At 39.2% G+C, this 21,313-nt stretch overlaps 1 protein-coding gene across 2 annotated transcripts in view; it reads left to right on the forward strand.

The window, feature by feature from the left end:
- Positions 1 to 21,313, forward strand: part of TGFBR3 (transforming growth factor beta receptor 3) — a 115,148-nt gene that overhangs the window by 12,529 nt on the left and 81,306 nt on the right. For both annotated transcript variants that reach the window (XM_042819908.1, XM_042819907.1), the window contains exon 2: positions 4,944 to 5,117. In XM_042819908.1, coding sequence (XP_042675842.1) covers positions 5,042 to 5,117 — 76 coding nt within the window. In that variant the 5' untranslated portion in view covers positions 4,944 to 5,041. The remainder of the gene's footprint in view (positions 1 to 4,943; positions 5,118 to 21,313) is intronic.

Consider the following 21,313-nt stretch of genomic DNA (forward strand, 5'->3'; position numbering starts at 1 on the left):
AGAGACTTGGGTTTGTGTTGCTATAGCAAAACAACACAAAGGGACAGATCCTGCTGGCTTCACTCAAGCATCCCCATTCACTTCATTGGGACTTCTGACGTGGTTTAGAGAAAGATTTCTAGTTTGCTTTGCCGCAGAAGCATTTGTAGAGAGCTGTGTCACCTCTGGCATTGTGCACATAAAGAAGACAGAAATAGAAGAGTCCATGTGGATAAGGAGGAGAGGAAGTGGAAGTTATTCTTCAAGCAGTAAGGGAAAAGATTAGACAAGGAGGATGATAGAGTTAAGGCCAGGGAAGAACTATGGGGATGGTAGGCAGTGATTGGAGAAATGGTGGCTATTAGGGAAAAGGCTTAAATGAACAGAAATGAAAGGGGAAAAGCAAAGCAATAAAAACCCCATTTAGCAATGGCTATGGGGAACTCCTGCTTCACAAAGCCTTAGATTCTGTTATTTCCTGCCAGTGCTGGCTGGGAAATCCTTAGTAGAATGATGTTTTTAGGAGGATACAGTATGCTTTCAACTTCTGAATTCTTTGGTTATGCAGTAGCATTAAAGGTAAAGTTTCTAGTTCCAAGGATAGCTTTAAAAAGTCCACAGAAGATTAGAATTCTGAGCAAAGCTGTATGCATCAAAATTCTGGTGGACAAACTAGAATGCTTCATATTTTCTCCTCTTCTTGTCCCTCCCCTCATGTGCTTCATCATATGTTTCACCCCCTCAATTTCCCCAGTCATCTTTAAAACCAAACAAAATCTTCTCTTAAGGTTTTTCCTGATGTTCTCAATAGCACTCATTCCTGATTGCCACTGTAAAATACTTTGCAGTGAAGCAGCTCTTTCATAGTGTTCAGGCCCTCATTTATATTAGGACTAGTGGCCTCTATCCCTGCAAAAAAAGTTCCTACCAGGCTATGCTTCTTTGACCATGAGTCTTCGGTGACTCCAGATTCAGATGCCCTCTTTTGTCCACCTTTCTTACGGCCTGTAGTAGTTTAGAACATAGGGATGAAAATAGTATGTTTAGTAATCCAGAAGCCCTCATGTCATCTTCTTCCACTTCCTCATCAGGACTTTTTAATTATACTTTTAATATTCCCTTTCAGTGACCTCAGTTGCAAAAATAGCTACCCAGATATACCCCAAAGGAAAAGATGGTTCTCTTGGAAATTTCTTTTGAATCTCAAATTAACTAAGAGTTCTGTTTATTGCTTGGGTAAATAGTTTAGGCTCCCAATCCTTTTGCACATCTTTCTTCTCTTGTTTCACAGAAAATATCCCACCATTCACTGGACTTCATCAACTTTTCCTCATTTTCAGGTTTCATGTATTCTTTAACTACAGAAGGTTTCACACTGATGCAAAATGCGACATGTTTTGCAGTAGAGCACACTTTTTCTTTTTTTGTTTCTCTTTGGTACTGTCAGATGATACAGGTAAAACTTCATAGCTGACTTGTGAAAGACGGATATTGATCAAAACACCAGCATTCTATTGAGTATATGTTGCCAAATGGAGTCACAGAGTGGATTGTGATAGTAGGAACCTATGGGCCATCTGGTTCCATCACCTTGCCATGAGTGGAGACATCTTCCCAGGCTAACCAAGGCCCCAACCAACCTGACCTTGAATGCTTCCAGTAATGGGGCCCTCACAGCTTCTCTGGGCAACCTGTGCCAGTGCCTCAACAAATTCATGGGAATTTCTTCAGAATATCTAATTTAAATCCACCCTCTTCTAGTTTGAAGGCATTATGCCTTGTCCTGTCATTATATGCCTTTGTAAGAAAGCCTTCTCCAGCTTTCCTGTAGGTCCCTTTTAGGTACTGAATGATGGCTTGCTGTAGGTTCTTTGTGGAGCCTTCTCCAGGCTCTCCCAGTTTGGCTTCAGAAGGCAGGTGCTCCAGTCCTCTGAACATCTTTGTGACCCTTCTCTGGACCTGCTCCAGCAGCTTCATGACCTTCTTGTTCTGGGGATCCCAGAGCTGAATGCAGTCCTCCAGTTGTGTTGGAGTAGAGGACAACGATCTCTTCTCTTGGCCTGCTGCTCATGCTGCTTTTGATGTGGCACAGAATATGGTTGGCTTTGTGTGCTCACAGCCCTCATTCTTTCCAGTACGAAATGACATAAAATGTGCAAGCCAAACCAGTGCCGCCTTTTCTTCTAATGCCTTTTTCTTTTTCTTTTTCTATTTTTTTTGGTTTTTTTTTTGCCTTTGGGTACCCTCTCTGAAACTGCTGAGCTAGCTGTTAAGGACCTGTGACTTAAAGTTGACAGATTATCAAGTTTTCCAAAATACAGACAAGTTGCATGTTTGGTAGGTTTATTCTTAAGTTAATTATTAGTCAGATACTTGTCTGTGCTTGACTTAACTTGTTATTCCAGACATCTGTGTAGCTGGGAGTTCCTAAATTCATGAAAATTGCTGTCAGTTTGTCACCCTTTCACATTGTCTCTCCAGGGGTGAAATTTTCCCTCCTTTTTAATTCTGTGAATGCTTATTTTCAAGAAAATGAACTCATTCTTTAGGAAGATCTTTCTGATTTTCATTTAATTTTTATTATTTCAGCCTTTGACCTGGCAGAATTGAAGAGAAGGTTAGGGCTTTTGGTTTGTATGCTGTCAGCTCTGAGTTACAAATGTTTTGGTTGGTGGGTGGCAGGGATGAAATATCATTCTTTTCTTTTTCTCTTGAAAATGGATGTATGTATGTATCCTCTCTCCCTTTTAAATAATCTGCCCCAAATCAATGCTGAATCTGAACTTGTCATTTTAGCGTACGTAGGTAGATGGTCACTGTAGAATGGGATGCTGAGCTGTTCTTAGCAGCAAAGCTTGATCTCTCCTTTCTCTATGCTCCTCATTTCTGCATAACTGTGTGAGTTATAAAAGTGTCACGGAAGAATGAGAGGTTTGTTCTGATGGCAGTTATCTGAGTAATATCGTATGCATTCCTACTTGGTGTGTTACTGAGTGACTGTGCTCAAGTTGTCTTTTTATTTTCCTTTTTGTTCAGTGTTGAACTACTGATGTCTAACCACTTCATCAAGTTTCTGAATGCTCATTCATTGCCTATTTGCTCTTTCAGTATGTTGTGGTGATCTTTTATAGAGTCACAGACTTTCCTGAGTTGGAGGAGAACTGCAAGTATCAGAGTTCACAAAAGGCAACGTGGCTAGAAGGCTTTTGATATGCTGTATTTATCGTTTGTTTTTATGGCAACATTTAAAAGTTGAATTAACAACCAAATACTCTGAGTATGTTAAGGTTTCTCTTCATCTAGAGAAGTAGCAACGAATGATTCCAGCTCATATTTAACTTCCCAAATGATGTTCAGTATCTGCCGCAAATTCCTTTTGGCTTGCAATTTTGGCATTAAACTTGTTTGAGTTGGATCTTCATGTTCAAAGCTTCTGTGTTTAAAGGATTGTCCAACACTCCTGTCGACAATTCATTTCCCTTTAACGAAGGTTGGCCTTAATTTACCACAAAGTTCAGTTTCCCTTTTGGTTTAAGTTTAGCTGTGTAACCTTACATTCTTGGTGTATGTGTTTGTGTGTAACAAGAGGTATCTGGGAACTCGCATATTGCTTCCAGTAGGCTCAGGATGAATTAATTTTACAAGCCCTGCAAATTGTCCAGGGAAGCTGTGATTTTGTGAGGTTTTCCTGTTTTGAGCTGTTTTCGGTCTCTAGTGTTGGTTGTGTCTGTTCATCCTTCTCCAGATTTTTTTTTTTCCTTGAAGATACAGAGATCTTTTCATTGCGCAAAGGAATGAATGTCCCTCTTTAGAGTCTGCCGTAAACTTGTTTTCCCTAGAATGAGCTCAATTGTTAGAATTACAGGAGTTACCATTTCTTTAGGGGGCTTCCTTCCTTCGTTGCTATTATACATTGGAAAGTATCAGTTCTAGAATTTCAACCAGAAATTCTGTGTGCTAAAAACTGTTAGGAAATGCAAGTCAGACTGCTTCTATGAGGGAACGCAGAGCTTGAGAGCGGGCCACGTGGAGCCCGTGCTGTAATGGATACCTGGCTCCTTCCTTGTCCTGTGTTTCCATCCTGCAAGAAGCATGTTACCCAGGGCACCTGTTAAGGATGCAAAGCATATGAGATTTTATTTGATTGGATGTGATATCAATGTTCTCATTGCCTACCTACTTGGCCCCTGGTCTCATTCTACACATTTAGATTGCTGGAGGTCTAAATATATATATATATATGTGGAATATGATGTTGTATGTATTACACTTATTTCCCCATAAAAATATGTGGTGTACATTTGATCAGAAGTTTTTACAGTTTTCCAGTGTTTGCAAGTATCCACTGTGTTGTCACTTATTTGTTCAGAACATCCAAGATTTTTGTTTGTTTTTAATGGCCTGGTACATTAAGTAATGAAATCTCTTTAAATATTAGGAAATATTGTAGTCAAACGGTCTTGAGAAGATTTCAGAATATATTATGCTGAGAAATGAATCACATTTATCATGTTACCCATAAACCAGCTAATACACACGTGAAACACATGTTTCTTTTTGGTATAATAAAGGTAGCAACAGATAAATAAATGAATATTTAAGTGTCCTAGGGAGTTTGAATAGTTAACTTGTCTGAGACTGAATGCTGTTTCCAGGCTTCAGCAGTACAATTATTAATTGACAAAAGGAACTCTGGGTTTTCACTTCCAAGAAGATCACCACTTGCACAATGTGTGATACTGAAGAGCAGTGACTGCCAAGAAGTGCTCAAGTGCAGAGGGGAAAGAGTGCTAGGCTACCACTGCCCAGACTGTCTGGCAATATGAACTGCACTTCTCCAATACTCTCTCGAGGAAGGGAGTTCTATTTCTCTTGTTACAAGAGAGAGAATTTTCAATAACTAGTAACATTTCTGTAAGTTGTATTTATATTGTGTTGTTCTTTTTTTTTGCTTCTTACTCTAGGCAATTAGAAGTCTGGAAGATCTGATTTCAAAGCACACCACAATTTTCAAAGAAAGTAAATCTACATGAAGAGCTACAGAAAGAGCTGATTTAAGAAGATGGTGTTTGCAACAATGTCTTCGAGTTGTGTGACTCCAGTGTTTGCTTTGATGATTTTGTGTTTTGCAGATGCAGGTAGGTGGTGTTATGTAAATCATTCATTCAGTGTAACTTATTGTATATACCTGGAATTAGTGATCAAAATTAGGGCTTCACACTGGAAATACATAGGCCAGCTAGTGTGACGGTGTGTGAAATGCTGTTTCTATAAGAGTTTTCATGCAGCTATCTTCCCAATTAAAACCATTCAAGAACTGCAGTAGTAACATACATACCAGCGTAGTGCTTCCTTCAAGGTCTCCAATCTATAATTATGCTATGACTGTTTAGTTTATAGAAAGGAATTAGACAAAAATTCCAGACCAGTAAGCCTGAAGGATATTGTAATAGAGCACTGAAAGCATCTTTCTTCTCCTATGGGACAAGCTTCACCTGTGTCATTTCTAACAGTTGTCTGGTCTGTTTCAAAATTAACTATCAATGGTGACAATGAAGTCTTTTTTATTAAAAGTTGGTGTTATTGGAGGTCTCATGGGCTAGGAAGATGCATTGCCATTTATGGGGATTGTGCCTGCTGCGCATCTTGTCTTCAGCAGGGGTTTTCATAGCTCCATGTTGCAATAACTTGTGACAAATAAATGAGAAAGATCCATAGACTTCAAGTACCGAGATTATATTCAAGTTTCTTCAAGTGCTGAAGTGATTCTTCTGAGTATGTTTGTTTGTCGAAGTTCTTCCTGTGGTTACAAGGGGAAGCCTCTTATGTGTCCAGTTTGATTACAGCATGGTTCGCTGGAGAAGCAGCCAAGTGGATATATAGTCAGTCAAAATGAGGTAGTGGGAAAAGTGGACAGTGGACAGAAGGCTTTCTTAAATCTGAGATGTCTTCATTGTGGAAAAGATGACCAGCTTTGGAAGAGATGTGGCTGAGCAATTAAATATGTTACAATTTGGCTTCCTTTCACCATCAGCATGGAAATTTATGTTGTTTCAAACCCTCAAACCTTGTGGGACTTTCTCTGGGGCTGACCTCCTGAAGGCATCCATCCAGCATTAGTAACTTCGATTATTTAATAGTACATGATGTTAACATTTTGCAATAGCTTCATTACAGATGAACTTTTAGCAATGCAGGGTGTGTCAGAGTGTCTGTGGCCTGAGCTGAGGGTATGAATGCTGATCTTGGCTCAGGAGGGATTACTTTGTCTGACTCAGAGTCATTGTCAATTCATGAAAAATCTACTTTAAGGGAAAGTACCAGTGTAGAAAATAAAAACTACGTTCTAGTTCATAGCAACCACGGTTACATTTTATTGTTGAGATTGCTTGATGCCAGCTTTAATTAAAAACACTACTTTAAAGGTGCTATCAAATACAGTACTACTATACAGTACTATCCAGTGTACCTTAGCATCTCTCTCTTTTGCAATCTCTTCTGTTTCTTTTTGGTTTTACTTACAAGTTCTGTGTTTTATTCCATTGACAGCTATTTCAAAATCAAAATTGCCATGGATCTGATTAAATGCTTATTCATGAAATGTTCATAGAATGCTCCTGGTTGTAAAGGATCTCTGCAAGCACAGTCCAGCCCCCTGCCCTGAGCAGGGCTAGCTTCCAAGTTGGTTCACTTCTGGAGATCCTTCCCACTATCTGTGTGGGAATAAGAGAAGACAAGGAAGGAGTAGTGGGGTCAGTTGGTTTGGGAGAAGATAGAAGGGAGTCCTACTGTCATGGTTTCTGGCTGTCCCTGCTCAGTGGGTTTTGGTTTTGTTCTTTTTCATTTTGCAGTAAATTCTTAATGAGAAAGATGAGTTCATTTAAAATGTATCATGATTACAGTAATATACAAGCAGTAAGGAACTGATAGATTGTGCTGAAGGAGGGGTAGAGGTTGAGATGAAGCAAATACTGTTACAACTGAGGAAGGACACCTCTGTGAAGGTTATTTAAAGAGAGCTTTTGCAATGTTTTTCTGGTAGTAGTCATGAAGTCCTGTTAATGTAAACAATTAAACTTTACAGTCACAGAAGTAAATGAGAGAGTTTGTGGTTGTAAGTGAAACAGGGATGGGAGCAAGCAGTGTGTTTTCAGTGTGGAAAAAGCAGTGGCAAATGACTGAGCTATTGTCAATGTGATGGCCAGGGTACCACAGTCTTGGCTGTTAAACACCAGAGCACAGAACTCTCCCTTATCAAGCCTGAATAATTAACAAACTACTACTTCCCATACTACAAATAAAACTAAGAAATATAAATAAAACTGAGAAGTATAAATAAAATCCCTGCATGCCTGTGGTGAGGCCTGGGGGAGGCAGGGGGCAGCATGCCACCTCCCTAGGGTGTTGATTTTTATATATTGAGCCTTTTTCCAGCCTCCTCTTTGTTTCTTAAGTAGTGAGGCTGATACTGGAGAGCAAACCTTTATTTTGTTAGTCTCCCACTGATATTGAAGATCTTGTTTCTCGTTTTCTAATATTTTCAGCTTTGTTATCTTTTCAGATACAGTGAATCTTCTAGGCAGAATCTCCGTTGCTTTTCATTTTGCTTTTTCAAGTAGTTGTGTGTTAAATATACATATTAAAAAACAACAGCAACAACAAAAACTGAGTTAGATGTCATGATGCACAAAGACGCATATGCAAACCTGAGCTTAAAGGCTGCTATTCTTCATGCTAATCAACTAAGGAATACACTTCACTGATTTTTGCTTTGGAAATGGTTTTATATAAATATTCAAATAATGTTTTTCCTCTATTTCCTCTTATTTCTGAGATGTATGTATCTAAATGCTTATATGGATCTGTTCTGCTTCCACCCTATGCGCTGATTTCTTGTCCTCTCATATTTCTGCTGCTTCGGTTGTACAGAAAAATACTGCGAGGAAAACCTGTATTTCTCTGCGATTTTTCTTCTGAATGGAAGAGAATTGCTGGCAAACTATCTGCTTGTCTGAAGGAGTCAGAGTTTTGAAGTGTGCTTGAACAAAGATCAGGCAACCTGCAGTAGGAACTTCACATAGACTGTAAGAACTGCACATGCTGCAGCCATGCGTAACTTCATAAGCAAGTCTGGCTTTGTAGTCTCGAGGGTAAAAATGTGGTCCTAATGTAGCTTAGATCAAAGACTGAAGCGTTTACTTAATAGCAAATTTGTGCTGTTGGGTGCATGATGTCTTGATAAAAAGCCTTAGAGAAATTGAAATGTGTACCTATACTAGAGCCTGAGGGCCCGATGTTCAACAATGCAGGTTTTACTGAGAGAGTGGGAAGCATTTTTTTTAAATTTGGATCTCTTTTCTTTTTTCCATCTTGTTGCCTAGCTGTTTACAATGAAACAGAAGAGTGATGCAGACTGTGGGTCTGCTCTGTCTGAGGTACATCTTTGGGTGGTACAAATTGTCCCTGCTATGGACAAAGCAGTGCAACCATGGTGTCTGATATGACCAGAAGTTGCCCATGTGGCCGTGTTCTCATTCCTCTGACCCACCTAATATTTTGTGTTCCCTTGCTTACCCTGTAGATGTGTCTCATGGCGATGCTGTTGTGGTCAGGCCAGTGGAGACTGTAGTAGTTGAATAAGTGGATATATGTTGAGCAATTTATCCATCCTCTATTATATAAACTTATGAATTTTCCTTCTTTTGTTACATCTGCCTTAGTGGTTTTCTTTCAACAGCCCCATTCCCTCCTTTTCTACTATATTGTTGCCCTCACTTTTTGTTTTCTGTCTCTGTATTTGTTCTTATGAGCAACCTTGTGTTCAGAGCATGTGCTTCGTTGTCAAAAATTTCAACATGCGATTTGCTTGTATGCTGGTCTCCTGAGTCTGGAGTGCCCCTAGGTATGGTGATGATGGGTGTCCTATTAGCAAGCATAACAGTAGGAAGAAACAGGCCCTGTCACGGCATCTTTTCTTTGTTTACTTTAAGAGGAATTTCCCTCAACCTTGAGCTGTGAAAGCAATATAGGAGTCTTCAAAGTGCAATAGAAAGCCCTTCCACTCTAAGGTGAAGGACGTGATTGAAACAAAGTAGGAGTCACACAAATTTCCTTCCCTTTTGGACAATGTTTGTTGCATATTTCCCAGATGTAATGTACTGGCTTTATTTTCCCTAAAAATATTTGTTGCCAGAGGTGTGGGGTTTTTTGTTTAAACTGTGGTTGGAGGATGAGAACAGAGGTTTCATCTCAAATTACTAGAATTAGAGCAAAGCGCAGACTGGTTTTGACATCAAATGCATAAGGATTTTACTCTCTATCTTTCTCTTCCTTTAGTTCATTATTGCTATAACCAAACTCTACCTTGAAACACTGCCCAGTAATTTCTGCCTCTCAAGCATCTGCATGAGCGAGTCTGCTAGGGAAGTTGGACTCGGAGTGTTTAAAGGCATGCATCCTCACAGAGGAGCTGAAGGAGCAGCAGGTGGTTTGTGTGCCACCTGGCTTGTGCTGTGCTGGTGCCACTGCCATGCTGTGCACCAGCAGGGCTGGAAGGGAGCAGCTGTGCTCCTTTAAGAAGGGCTCATCACTCAGTTCTGAGAAATGCTAATTAGGAACCACTGACAGCTCTGCTGTTTGGTGATCTACTCCTGTGTACATTAGTTTCTTAATGTAATCGGTCTGTCTCTCAAGCGAATCAGATCTGGTGTCATTTCTCTGTGGCTTAGGCTTAAATAGTATTTTTATCTTCAGAAAAACACAAATTTCTTGAAAACTTGAAGTGCCTGGATACAAAGAAAGGCTATATATTTCAGAAGAGAGTTGTATTGCAGCCTCAGAATTGCTGAAACTCAGCAGGCTGCATTTTTCCTTTATCAGCAAGACTCTGAAGCTATAAACAGTTGAATTTCTGAACACTGCACCCACATGGAGGGGTGGTAGGTCCCGATTCAGCAAAACAACTGAGCGTATGTCTAAGTGCTCTGCTGAAGCAGAACATTTATAAGTGAATTTGAAAGTCTTTGATTAAAACTGACTCTGGATGATGTCAAAGGAATTCTAAGAAATATGAAGCCCTTAGTGCAGTACTTGAATTGTATGGATGCAGGCAAATGGTAGCATTACTGAGCATCTCTGGAGGATAGCATTCAACTGATGAAAAACAGTTATACAGAAAATTTTAAGGTGTGGTATGTTGAATGACATTAATCCTTGTCTTTCCAAGCAGATTTATTATGTCTTATTTAACAGAAACTAGTCTTTAAGAAGTTACAAGCATCACATAATAATTTTATAAATACTATGCTAAAAATAGTTCTTCTGTTTTCTGAAGGGAATTGGGATTTAGGATTTTGCTTGTAGAGCTTTAAATATCCTTTCCTCTATTATAGGCCCTTGTTAATGCTGTTTTAGCTTCTCCATTTGCCATTTGTCTTAAAAATAACACAACCCCTTACTCTCGATGATAAAGTGAAAAGGGCTTATTAATTGACTAAAAACATGAATACCAAAGAGAGATACAGAAGTTCCCCGATCCCATCATATCTTTGATGAAGTAAAAGGTACTCTGGAACATACCTCATTCCTTACCTTCTAACTAGTTTGTATTTATCCTTAAAACATTTTTATTTTCTTTCATATCTGTTTTAAAATTCTTCTCCCATCAAAAGACCTCAGCTGGTCTTAACGTTATTCACCCCAGAGTTCTCTTGAATCTGCTTACCTTCGCTTTTTTTTGTGCTTGGTTTTTTCTTTTGCTGTGGAATAACATAACTTCTGTAATTTGGACCAAGCAGGGCATGTACAAACATCAAACAACAGACTTCTATCTGTTGACACAAGACAGGAAAAATCAGGCTTCAAGGACTGTAGTGCCTCCAAACCCAGCATTCCCCAGTGTGATCCTAGATGTCTCAACAAGAAAGGGAGGATATGCTGTTAGAAACACAGTTGTTGCTTTCACATGGAAAATTTGAGTTTCTAGAACACATTTTCTTTGATAAACTTTTCCACTTAAATATATTTGCATGTGTCAACACAGTTGTTTCTATGCTGGTTTCCTATTGTATAAAGTGAACGTAAGGACCAGGTATGTTCCTTTTCACAGAAGAGAAATACATTTATTCTCTGGTGCTAATGATAATAAAAGGAACTGAAATTCCTCAGGCTATAAGTCAGAGGAGAGATGAATTTGGAGTAGAAAAAAAAAAAATCAGCACAAAGGCTGTGCAGTGTTTCATTACCTGGAGGCATTGGGTTGGATTCCTCTTTTGTGTAAGCTTGTTCTCTGTCAATGGAATTTCACCAAGGATAAATTTTGACCCCAGGTGACAAAAGCAAGGGTTTTTAATAATTTTGTGAAGTGTAACTGTTTTAAGCACAGTGTGCTTTTCTTTATGTTTTCAAGTGTACTTTGTAAAAGATGGAGCTATTGTTCCCTTATTTGGCAACTGCAACACTGTGGGACTCACTAATAGGCATTTAATAAAAAAGGGATTTTAACTGTCAGAGATGGAACCTGAGAATATATTTATTCCTTCATTATTGGAAATAGCGCATAGAGGAGCACACAGAGCCAATCAGCAGTAAGCTGTGGAAACATCTTTGAGGTTTGTTGCTGTTTATGTTTTCAGCAAGTTTTGCTTCACTCTGAAACACTCCTTGTTTATTGTCTGTTCCCCTCTCTTTCTCCCTGTGCATTTATTATTACTGTTTATTAATTTTTGCTTAACATGTGCTGCCACAAGCAGGTGAATAATTGATCTTCACTTCTTCATGTGTGTTAGCATCTTGACATGCACAAGCTGAGATGTTGTGTCCAGCTCCCCCAAAAGTTTGAAGTTAATTACGGGAGCTCTGCTTTGCTTTTAGTTACACTGACATGATTTTGAAACAGCTTTACTGTCTCCAAAGAAGCTGTGATTAAAGCAGCACAGTGCAGACAACTGCTCACTGAATATCTGGCTTCTGGGCAGCAGGCAGATGTGACTGAGGCTGTATGTGAGGAGATGCATGTGCCTTGCAGTGAGTTTTGGTAGGATCTCTTTATCTACTTCTCCTCTGCTACAATACCCTGCAGTCTCAGCTGCCTTTCCATGCCCTTGTTGTGGCCCTGCTGTACGATGTCAGGTACTTTTGATGTGCAGGCTGCCTGCTTGCTCTCAGGGCTCAAATGAGTGAGGCTTCATGCAGTTTCTCATAGGATAGATAGCAAAAGACATCATGGTGTGGATGGCTCACTCCAGGCTTCTGTGGTGAAGCTCTTGGAACATGACCAGCCAGCAGAGATGTACCAGCACTTTTTGGGCTGCTTGGTGCCTTGGTTAGCGGCCCTACCCGGAATGGCTCAGGGCAGTGCCTGCCCAGGCCCTGGCTGAGGGCTGAGGTGGAGACTTCTGCCCTAGGACTGACGTGTGCTTTTCATGTAGCCAACATGCAGCTGCCCCGTGTGATTTGGTGTGCATGTGTTCCTCCTTCGTGGTGACTAAATGCAAATGCCTGTGTCTGCAGGACCCTTGAGAGAGGGCGGGGTGTGTACTGTAGGCGGTCAGTGCAATTCCCTCTGGCTGCAGGCTGTCCTTGGCCATGGGCAGGGTCTGAGTTTGCTGGGCTGCTGGCTGCATTACGTTTCTTGTGCAGCCCCTAGTTCTGGTGGCCACAGGTGGATTGAAGGCATAGGAGTCATCCACAAGCCCTGGCTCTTGACTGAAGATGAAAGGCTTATATTTGGATTAGTGACTTTCTCTGTGATCTTGCCATGAGTTATTTCATCTCCTGGTCTTAGTCTCTTGGTACTTAAAACAGATGTGTTCTGTCCTGTCTTCTTCCATGCAGGACTGTTTAAAGGGCTAACATCATAGCTTTCAAGTGCTTGGATCACATTGGTCCCAACTGCAGTTATCTTATTAATTCTTCAAAACCTCCCCATGCCCTTTTTTGGAGCATGAAAATCACAAAGCCTTTATTTAAAGTTATGTCAAAATTTTTGCCTTTCTTGCTTGTGTTTAGACTAATGGATGCTGAACTACAGAAGTTCTCTCTGATCTCAGATAAGGAGCAGGCTGGTTGAAGTTTTGGCAAGCCATAAATTAGTTATAATATTCTGAGGAGTGTCTTAACTGATTGAGCTGCTGCTTTTTTCTTTCTTCTTCTTCTGCCATTCCAACTCTTATTTAAAAAGAGAATCAATCATTTTTATGGGAAGGAGAACAAGTCACACTTAAATCAAGTGGATGGGGGAAATGTGAGACCACTCTTACTTTGCTGAAGGGAAAAAGGTTTTCAGGTGAAATATGAGTCTTGCATCATTAGAGGAAAGATTGCAACAGCAGGTGGGACATCCATGTGTAGTTTGAGTTACGTGTTAGAAATTCAATATGTGGCTTCAGTTTCTTGTGTTAAGGCACTCTACCTCTTTGGAGCTGATTTGTTAGTTACATATTCTTTAAAAGGTTGCTAGTTTTCCACACTTCCTGCTTTGGAATGCTAGATCAGTAGCAAAATTTCCTTTCATAATACTAAGAATTCAAATCTGCAATTATTTTTCTATGGGATATTTTCACCTTTAAGCTGAAAAAGTAACAAGTGTTTGATAAAAAAGGCAAGAAAGCTCTTTAGAGATTACTGTGGGTATTACTTGTCTCGGCTGCTTTCTGGAACTAGCCTAGTAGTAGCTGTTTTTCTTACTGAAGTAGTACTTTTCCTTCCCTCAGTGCTAATATTTGATCTTTCTGATAACATGTATCATCATGGGTGGAAGTGAGAGAGCTAAAATATGCATCACGAGAAGGACTCTCTGAAGAATTTTTTTTTTTTTAAGAGAAGATTACAATTGCCTGAGCGATAATACCTGAGTAAATGCTTCACAAGTGACTCTTGTTAGAAGGCTAGCTAGATGACTTTAGTAATACTTTCTGTAACAGGCAAAAACACAACTGAAATAGCAAACAACAAAAAACTCAACCATATTACTGAATTACTCAGACTAAGGAATGTTTCATATCAGTAGCAGGAAAAAAAAAAAACTGTTCAGAAAAATACCCTATTCTGTTGCTGGTAAATTTTCTAGAGGGTTTTTTTTTTTTTTTTTTTTTTTTTTTTTTTAATAAATTGACGTTTAAGGCAGTCTGGGATGATGGATTTCAAGTAAAATCGTTCTAAAAATGAAAGTTACTGACATTTTGGTCTTCATTACATTTACAGCATATTAAAGCTACATTTGCAGCAAGAAGCTTGTAAGTCAGCACTATGACTACCAGGCTGAACTTTAATTTTATTAGTATGTTTCAGGAGAAAAGAATTCTAATGAAACTGTTCTGAGCATTGAGCTGCTTAATGGTGTTATTAAAATCTTCCTATATGCAGGGAAAAAACTTCTGAACAGCTAATTTTTCTGTTTGTTTCAACACCATAGAATAACTATATAAAAGTATTCAGCCAAAAGCTGTTTGAGATTTCAGATAAAGAGATTGCTAAGAAATCTTTTCTTTTTCTTTTCGCTTTTTTTTTCTGCACATAAGATGTCTTTTTTAGGTCAAGTGCTTATGTATATGATTTGATGAGATTGCTCAGTGAAAAAGTAGAATGAAATCTGGGTTCATAAGGGAACATTTTTTTGAACAATGAATCAATGCTTTTTGGCCTAGCGAACTGGATTTATCAGTGCAATAGATAAAACGCTTTGTTTTGATGTAGTTGACTGAATTAACTCAGTCACTCAGTGTAGGTACAGTTCTGGTACCTACCTTCTCTCCATGTTCCAATTGCTTCCAATTATTTTTTGAAACTGGAGACATTCCAATCCAGTAGAAGGGGTGCGATTGTTTTTCATCCTTATTCCTCTATGCCAGCCTGTTATGTTGACATCCCTGTGCTCATTCGTGGGGTTCCTTGCTGGAATACTTCTCTGGGGATTCAGATTACTCCCTTATGGGCTATGAAATACTGTGACAGGAAAGATTGCTTTCACATCATAGTTGCCTGTACAGTTGCTATATCTTCTGCCCTTTAATCTTGCTCTAAACCAGGCAGTAAGTTTCTGCTACAGATATGGTCACATGACATTATGACTCTAGGATAATGTTATATGCATAAAATGGCATAAAATTTAGAGCAGTGTAGCACAGGTCATCTTTCTTCTTAATCCTAGAGTTTGTTTCCTGAGGCAGTATGAACACAGCTGTCCTAGTCAGAAGTCCTTTGATATTCTTCCTCTATTTGCAATGCATAGGTCTGCTGGATTTTTCTCCTTATTGACTTCTAGTTACACTTTCTGTGCTGTACATCACTAGTAGAATTAGAGAGATTTAGTAGAAACCTGCAAGGGCTGTTGTGCAAGTGAGGAGACGCGCGTAATTACTTCCTTTCAATGGGACTCTATGACTGCAATGGGTGCTATGCTTTGTTCCTCTCTTCCCTGGAGTATGTTCTTCCTCTTGTGTCTAATACCTGACTGTATCTGTTTGTATCTAAGACGTCTGTTTTCTTATTTAGTGTGATCCCAACACTAATTAGTATTTGATGCCTTTGTAAAGCCCCTAATACATACATACAGCAACTGGTACAGGCTTCTTAAACAACAGTTTAGTTATGTGTTTGTGTGGTCTCTCTTTGCACTTATGGGTGCATGAAAACTGCAGTCAACTGTTTTAGGTGGTAAACTAAACTGTTACTGATTGTACAAGGGCTGCTCTGAAAGTAGTGCCTACCATTTTGTGGTGTTCTCCCAGGGCCAGAGATGAATGTTGGTGAGTAGTGGTTCAACCTTCCCACCGATATTTCATTACATTTTGTTGCCGTGTGACAGAGGAGCACTTTGTCAAATTGGTATCTGACATAGAAGTGTAGATGGAGTAAAGATGTGTCACTGGATAAAAAATCCATAAAAAATGGCACCCGCTGACATTCATTGCTGCTTGCTGAATGAGCCTGTTTATGAGTGCAGCCTGCAGACATTTGTTAATTGCTGGTAACGATGCATAACTAGTGGTAGTGGCTGTGTTGGGAAAGTGTTTTGTAGCAGAGAATTTGCTTTATCAAATATTGTTATTATGCTCTTTGTATTTGTTGTAGTTTCCGTGGGTATAAATAGGAGGCATTACTTTTGGAACTAAGTGCAGTAAAATTACTGGTAAATGAGAATACAAGTCCATGCTTTATTTCTGAGTTTGTTTTGTTGCTGTAGCCTTATTATCCAGAAAGGTAATTTGTGCACGAGAAGAGCTTTGTTCTTTTCCAGCCAATCTTACGAGGCTGGTAGTAGGGCTGAGAGCATTGGGGCTACAGAACTGGGCTGCCTTGTTTAACTCTTACTACGAGTTTGGTCTGTGTTGACCTTACTGAAATCACATACTGTGATTATTTCTTTGGTTGTTTGTATCTGAAGTCATTGGTGTCCCATTAGAAAATGTTGATACCACTCCTCAGTTGATTGGCAGGGATATATATTTTTTTCCCAGCAGTTATGCCGTCAAGCTTACAATTGACCAAGTAATTTCTCTTCCAGTGATATAATGTTAGGATTGTCTGTGGACTGTATGAGCAGAAAATCACTATGAATCTTACAAAATTTTCATAAAATAATGGGTCTTAACTTCATGGAAGTGGATATAAGTTTTACCACTGGACCTCTGATAGGAAGGACAAGTTTCAGCCTGGCTCCCATTGCTCGTGTGAGAGCTTTTGAAGCCCCAGAAGCGTTGTTTGTTTTCCCTGCACCATCATGATTGCTAGTGCAAACACAGGAGCACCCTTGACAGTGGGTGGCCAGAGCAGGGGGGCCTCCCTGGGGCCTCCCTTTTCTTTAGCAGCCTATGTTTGTTCTAGATCAAAACTGAATTTCCTCTTACAGAAGTGTGGTATCAAAGTTTTGTCAAAGTCTTTTGAGTATCTGTTGATCTGTGGTTTACCTGGTGGCAGTTAGTCATCAACTCTTAAGTAAAGCATTCCCTGCCAAAAATGAAGCATGTGGCAAAATAGAATGTAGCTGGCATAGCTACACCATTTACCCTAAAAGTACAAGTAGAAATGACAGATGCTTTTTAAAAATTCATGTGATCATTGTAACTATGTCTGCAAGAAGGATTTGCCATCTTAATATAGTTTTCAACAGTGAAATTTGATGTATTATGGAAAGGAAATGTACCATTGTACCACCAATAGCATTGACATTTGCATGCTTTTCCTTTTGAAACTGAACCGTATGAGAAGATTTACAGTAACTTTACCAGATCCTGTGTAGGATCATTTATTTGCTTTTCTTTGTTTTAAATTACCTTTTATATGGTTTCCAACTTCTGTCAGGTTAGACAGATGGTCACGAGCTCTTGTTTGTTCCTCAAAATAAAAACTAATACTGCTTATGGATCCATTTAAATGGGTCATTTAAATGCTACTTTCTTCTACAAAAGTAATTGTAATAATTTAAAAATAATAATCTGGGTACATGAGATGCATAGCAAGGATCACCTTCAGACTCTGACCAATTCCAGCAAAACAAATTTCAAATTTCATGGTACAAACTGCCACTACCACGCGCCGACTCGGTGACAGTTTTTAAGTGTGTCTTGTCTGACGGGAAGATATATTAGTCATCTTGTTTAATAACCTTTCTTGGGGACTGTTTCAAAGCATATAAAGCATGCGTGAGGCCCCACAGCCTGCTGACTCCACTGCAAAGTTATTTTACATCTAGTAAGCTCCAGGATAGTGACTGTTTTCCAAATAGTGCTGTACTTTACTGATTGTACTTGAAAACATGAGTTAGTGTCATGATGCCAAGTCACTTTGAAAGTTTCACTGCATGATTTTTCTTTACTCACACCATATGTAGGTCTGTTGTATGCCTTGTTGAAATGGAAAAGACTCACTGAGCTATCTAGTTCCAGGGAATTAATGTGGCAAGAAAGTTTCTCCTTTAGAGCTCACTGTTATCCTGTGGCCAGTGTGACAAAATGTAGTCTGTGTTTTTGTCTTGTTTGGTTGTTCTGGAAGCATCTGGAGGTATTCCTGCTGGAGAAGATGACTGAGTTCACAACCCCCACCATGCCTGGGATCCCCTCTGTGCCCCCCCCGCCACTGGCAGTGCCGAGGGAGCTCTGGGACTTCTTAAGGCAATGAAGGTGAGGCATGAAGTGAGGCACGTTGAACTCTTACCTTAGAGTGAGTTGGATTGCAGCATTCATGGGGTCAGAGGAAGGGAACCTGCTTTAGCAGGGGGTTGGACTAGGTGATCTCCAGAGGTCCTTTCCAACCTCTACTAATGTTTGACACAATTCTGTAACTGTTACTGAAACTTGAGCCTGCTCTGAGGTTCTGAGATTCTTTTTTCAGGCAGCAGTGACATTCCAACACGTGCCCTGTACAGGCTTTTAATGTTGGGCATCCTTTCTTCAATTTCTTTTTTCAAAGACAAACAAAGTAAAAGCCAGTAAGAGTTGGTGAGGTGAAGAGCCATTGTGATTTCATTCAGAGGCGGGCTCAGTTCTCCTTTTGTATCTGATGCTGGCCTGGGAGTATTTACTGTACTCGTGTCTCGGACTCAAATTATTTTCAACTTATTAATAGTTTTGCAAATGCATTTAACAGTGAACTGTGATGTGCATGCTCTTTTTGGTTACAGTTAACAAGCAGATGGTTGGTGCATTAACAAAATGTGAATGCCATTAACTCTTGCAGAACCACATCTCTGTGTTTCTCTAAATGTCCTTGTCAGAACTCTACAGAGCACAGAGCAGTGGACACATGTTTAATAAAGGAAGGAATTATGAGAATGAAATAAAATCTTTTTTTGTATTTCGGAAGGAAAGAAAGAGGCTCTAAAAGCAAGACTTGACTTTTTCCTGGGTGGAAGAAACTTGAGCGGGGGCATTTGGTACAAAACTCTTTAAACAGAACTTTACCACAAGGGAAAAAGAAAGAGACATTAGAGATTTGTTTGAGATATCTGACTCTCTTGTGAGAGATTTCTCAATTGAAGAAAATTTCCTGCTCATTGAGAACGACTTTGTTTTGCTGTAGGATTTATTTAATTCCTAGTGAAGGGCAGAGAAGATCAGGCAGGCCGATCAGTGTTTTGTTTTACAGTTGAGCTTTTTTATGATTATTTTCATGGTTTTTGAAAATCTCAGCACTGGGAAAGTTCACTCACTCCATCAAAATTTACGTTTTAGATGATGAAAACCATGCTCATCCAGTGATGTTGCTTTTTCTCATCAACGAATGAGAGACGCAAATGTAGGATATATACAGCCAAACCTTTAGCATGTGGCTGCAATCTGTGTGAGCCAGATCACTCCCTATGAATCAGTTGTACAATATGTGTGCTCTCTGTTTTGTATGAAGGTCTGCTCCCAAGTTGTTTAGAGTCATCCTTTCTCACTCTCCATTTAATCTTTTCTCTGGCAAATCTCCCATAGACCTCATCTGGGTTCTTGCCTGATTAAGGACTAAAAGTTTGACCCTGTGAGATAATAAAAACCCCAGCATCCCCACAAGGACCTACAGATTTCAATGGGAGTTGAAGGCAGTATGTGCAGCTAAAGTGTTCAGCGTATATGCTGGGTTTAAGGTAATGATTTCAGCACTTGGCTGGGTTACAGTACACATACTTACTGGCCCTAACTTGATTAAACTGCAGGTATATTGCCATTATTTTAATCCTCTGTGGAAAGGAAAACGTGGTCTTTCTGTGGATTTTGTGGCTTATTTAGAATGAATTTTCATTTTCTGATTGTGTATGTTGAGATGTTCCTCAGCAGAAATTTCCAGTTTATTGGTATGGTTCTCTTGGAGCTGTTTTCCTAAAAGCAGGATCCAAGAGAGCAGATTTCCTTTGTGAAGTTGAGGCCGTTAAATTCTAAGATCTAGGAAGGGTTGTAACTTCAACTCTTACTGCACACAGCCTTCCAAAATGATTCACTGTTTCCTTAAAAGATTCCGGTATCTCCACGTTTTTGTGGAAAAACAAAGGAGCGCAAAGCTAATTATCACATCCCGGAAGCAAACACATTACAGCATTTAGGCTATATAATAAGATAATGAGCACAACTGGGTACTGACCTTCAGCTGTTTGTTCAACTTGATTTTGATAGTGTGTACTACCCCAAAAAAGGACTTCTCATTTAAAAAAGGAAAAAAAAAAAAATGAAAAAGAAAAACAAAAAGAAAAACAAAACCCCCAAGGAATCTCACAGTTCAGAACAGGGAAAGAAGAATTGAAATTTTCACACAATCTTAATTAGTGTTTAATTTTAAAGAAAGTGTATGATGCAATTAACATCACAGATAACTTGATGTAAGAAAAAATAGCTTTTAATATTGTAATACTGCTCGTAGCTTTCTGGGTTCTACTGGACTAGGCCTAACAAGGGGCCTGAAACTCAGTAGTAAAGTATTAAATCCTTAAAACTTGAGTTGAGTACCACAGTAAAGCTTCAGGATGCTTTCTAAGTTTGGTTTTTTTTTTTTTTTTTTTTTTTTTTTTTTTTTTTTTTTTTTTTTTTTGGTGCATATAATCACTTTTATTCTTTAAATCCTATAATTGGTTTCATATGATGTTCATAGTGTTGGCTTATACTTTGGTTGGAAGCACTGTAGTCTCTGGTTGAATGAGATAACACTTGTCTGTTAAAACACATCACACTTGTCTTCCTGCAGCGTGGGCTTCTGTTATGATAACCTGGTGATACATGGTGTTTATGCAGATGGGAATAGCTGTGCTTGGATGCTCGCTGATCAAGAGACAGAATTCCTATCTTTTTGCTTGAGGTCCAAGTGATACTTGCCCCAAAGAGGTTATCATGAAAAAAGTAGAAAGCAAAGACTGCTAAAGATGCTCTTGAATATGTAGCAGGGTGTAGCTGATGATATGAACCAATAAATTTGCTTTTATCAACTTTTATTGTAGTAGCTCAAGGAAGTAGATAGAGGATTTGAGTGGAAAGAAAAGAAGGGAGAAGCTTGGTGGAAGAGGAATGGCGAGCCTCTTTGTCCTTCTCTTGGTAAATGTTTAGGAATAACTTCCCAGTTCAGATTTTCCTTAAATCATACTGAGATTTTGATTTCAGTAGAGTCAGTGAGTCTGTTGCTTCACATTTGTTGGGGTTTTGTACTTTGTGGCTGCACTGCAATGTTCAAAGGAGTAGAAGACCAGGCAGGGCCTGTGACTTGCAAACTATTGCAGAACTCTGGCCGGGAATTGTATGGCTACATACTCCCATCTTCAGTTTCTCTTCCATGATGCCTGTTTTTTGGATGTGTGTGGGTTTTTGTTTTTTTTTGTTTCCTTTTGTTATGTTTTTTTTTTTTTTTTTTTTTTTTTTTTTTTTTTTTTTTT

Source organism: Centrocercus urophasianus, unplaced genomic scaffold, assembly GCF_019232065.1.
Source record: "Centrocercus urophasianus isolate 14NV4802_14NV808 unplaced genomic scaffold, USGS_Curo_1.0 seq_18, whole genome shotgun sequence".
Taxonomy (NCBI): domain Eukaryota; kingdom Metazoa; phylum Chordata; class Aves; order Galliformes; family Phasianidae; genus Centrocercus; species Centrocercus urophasianus.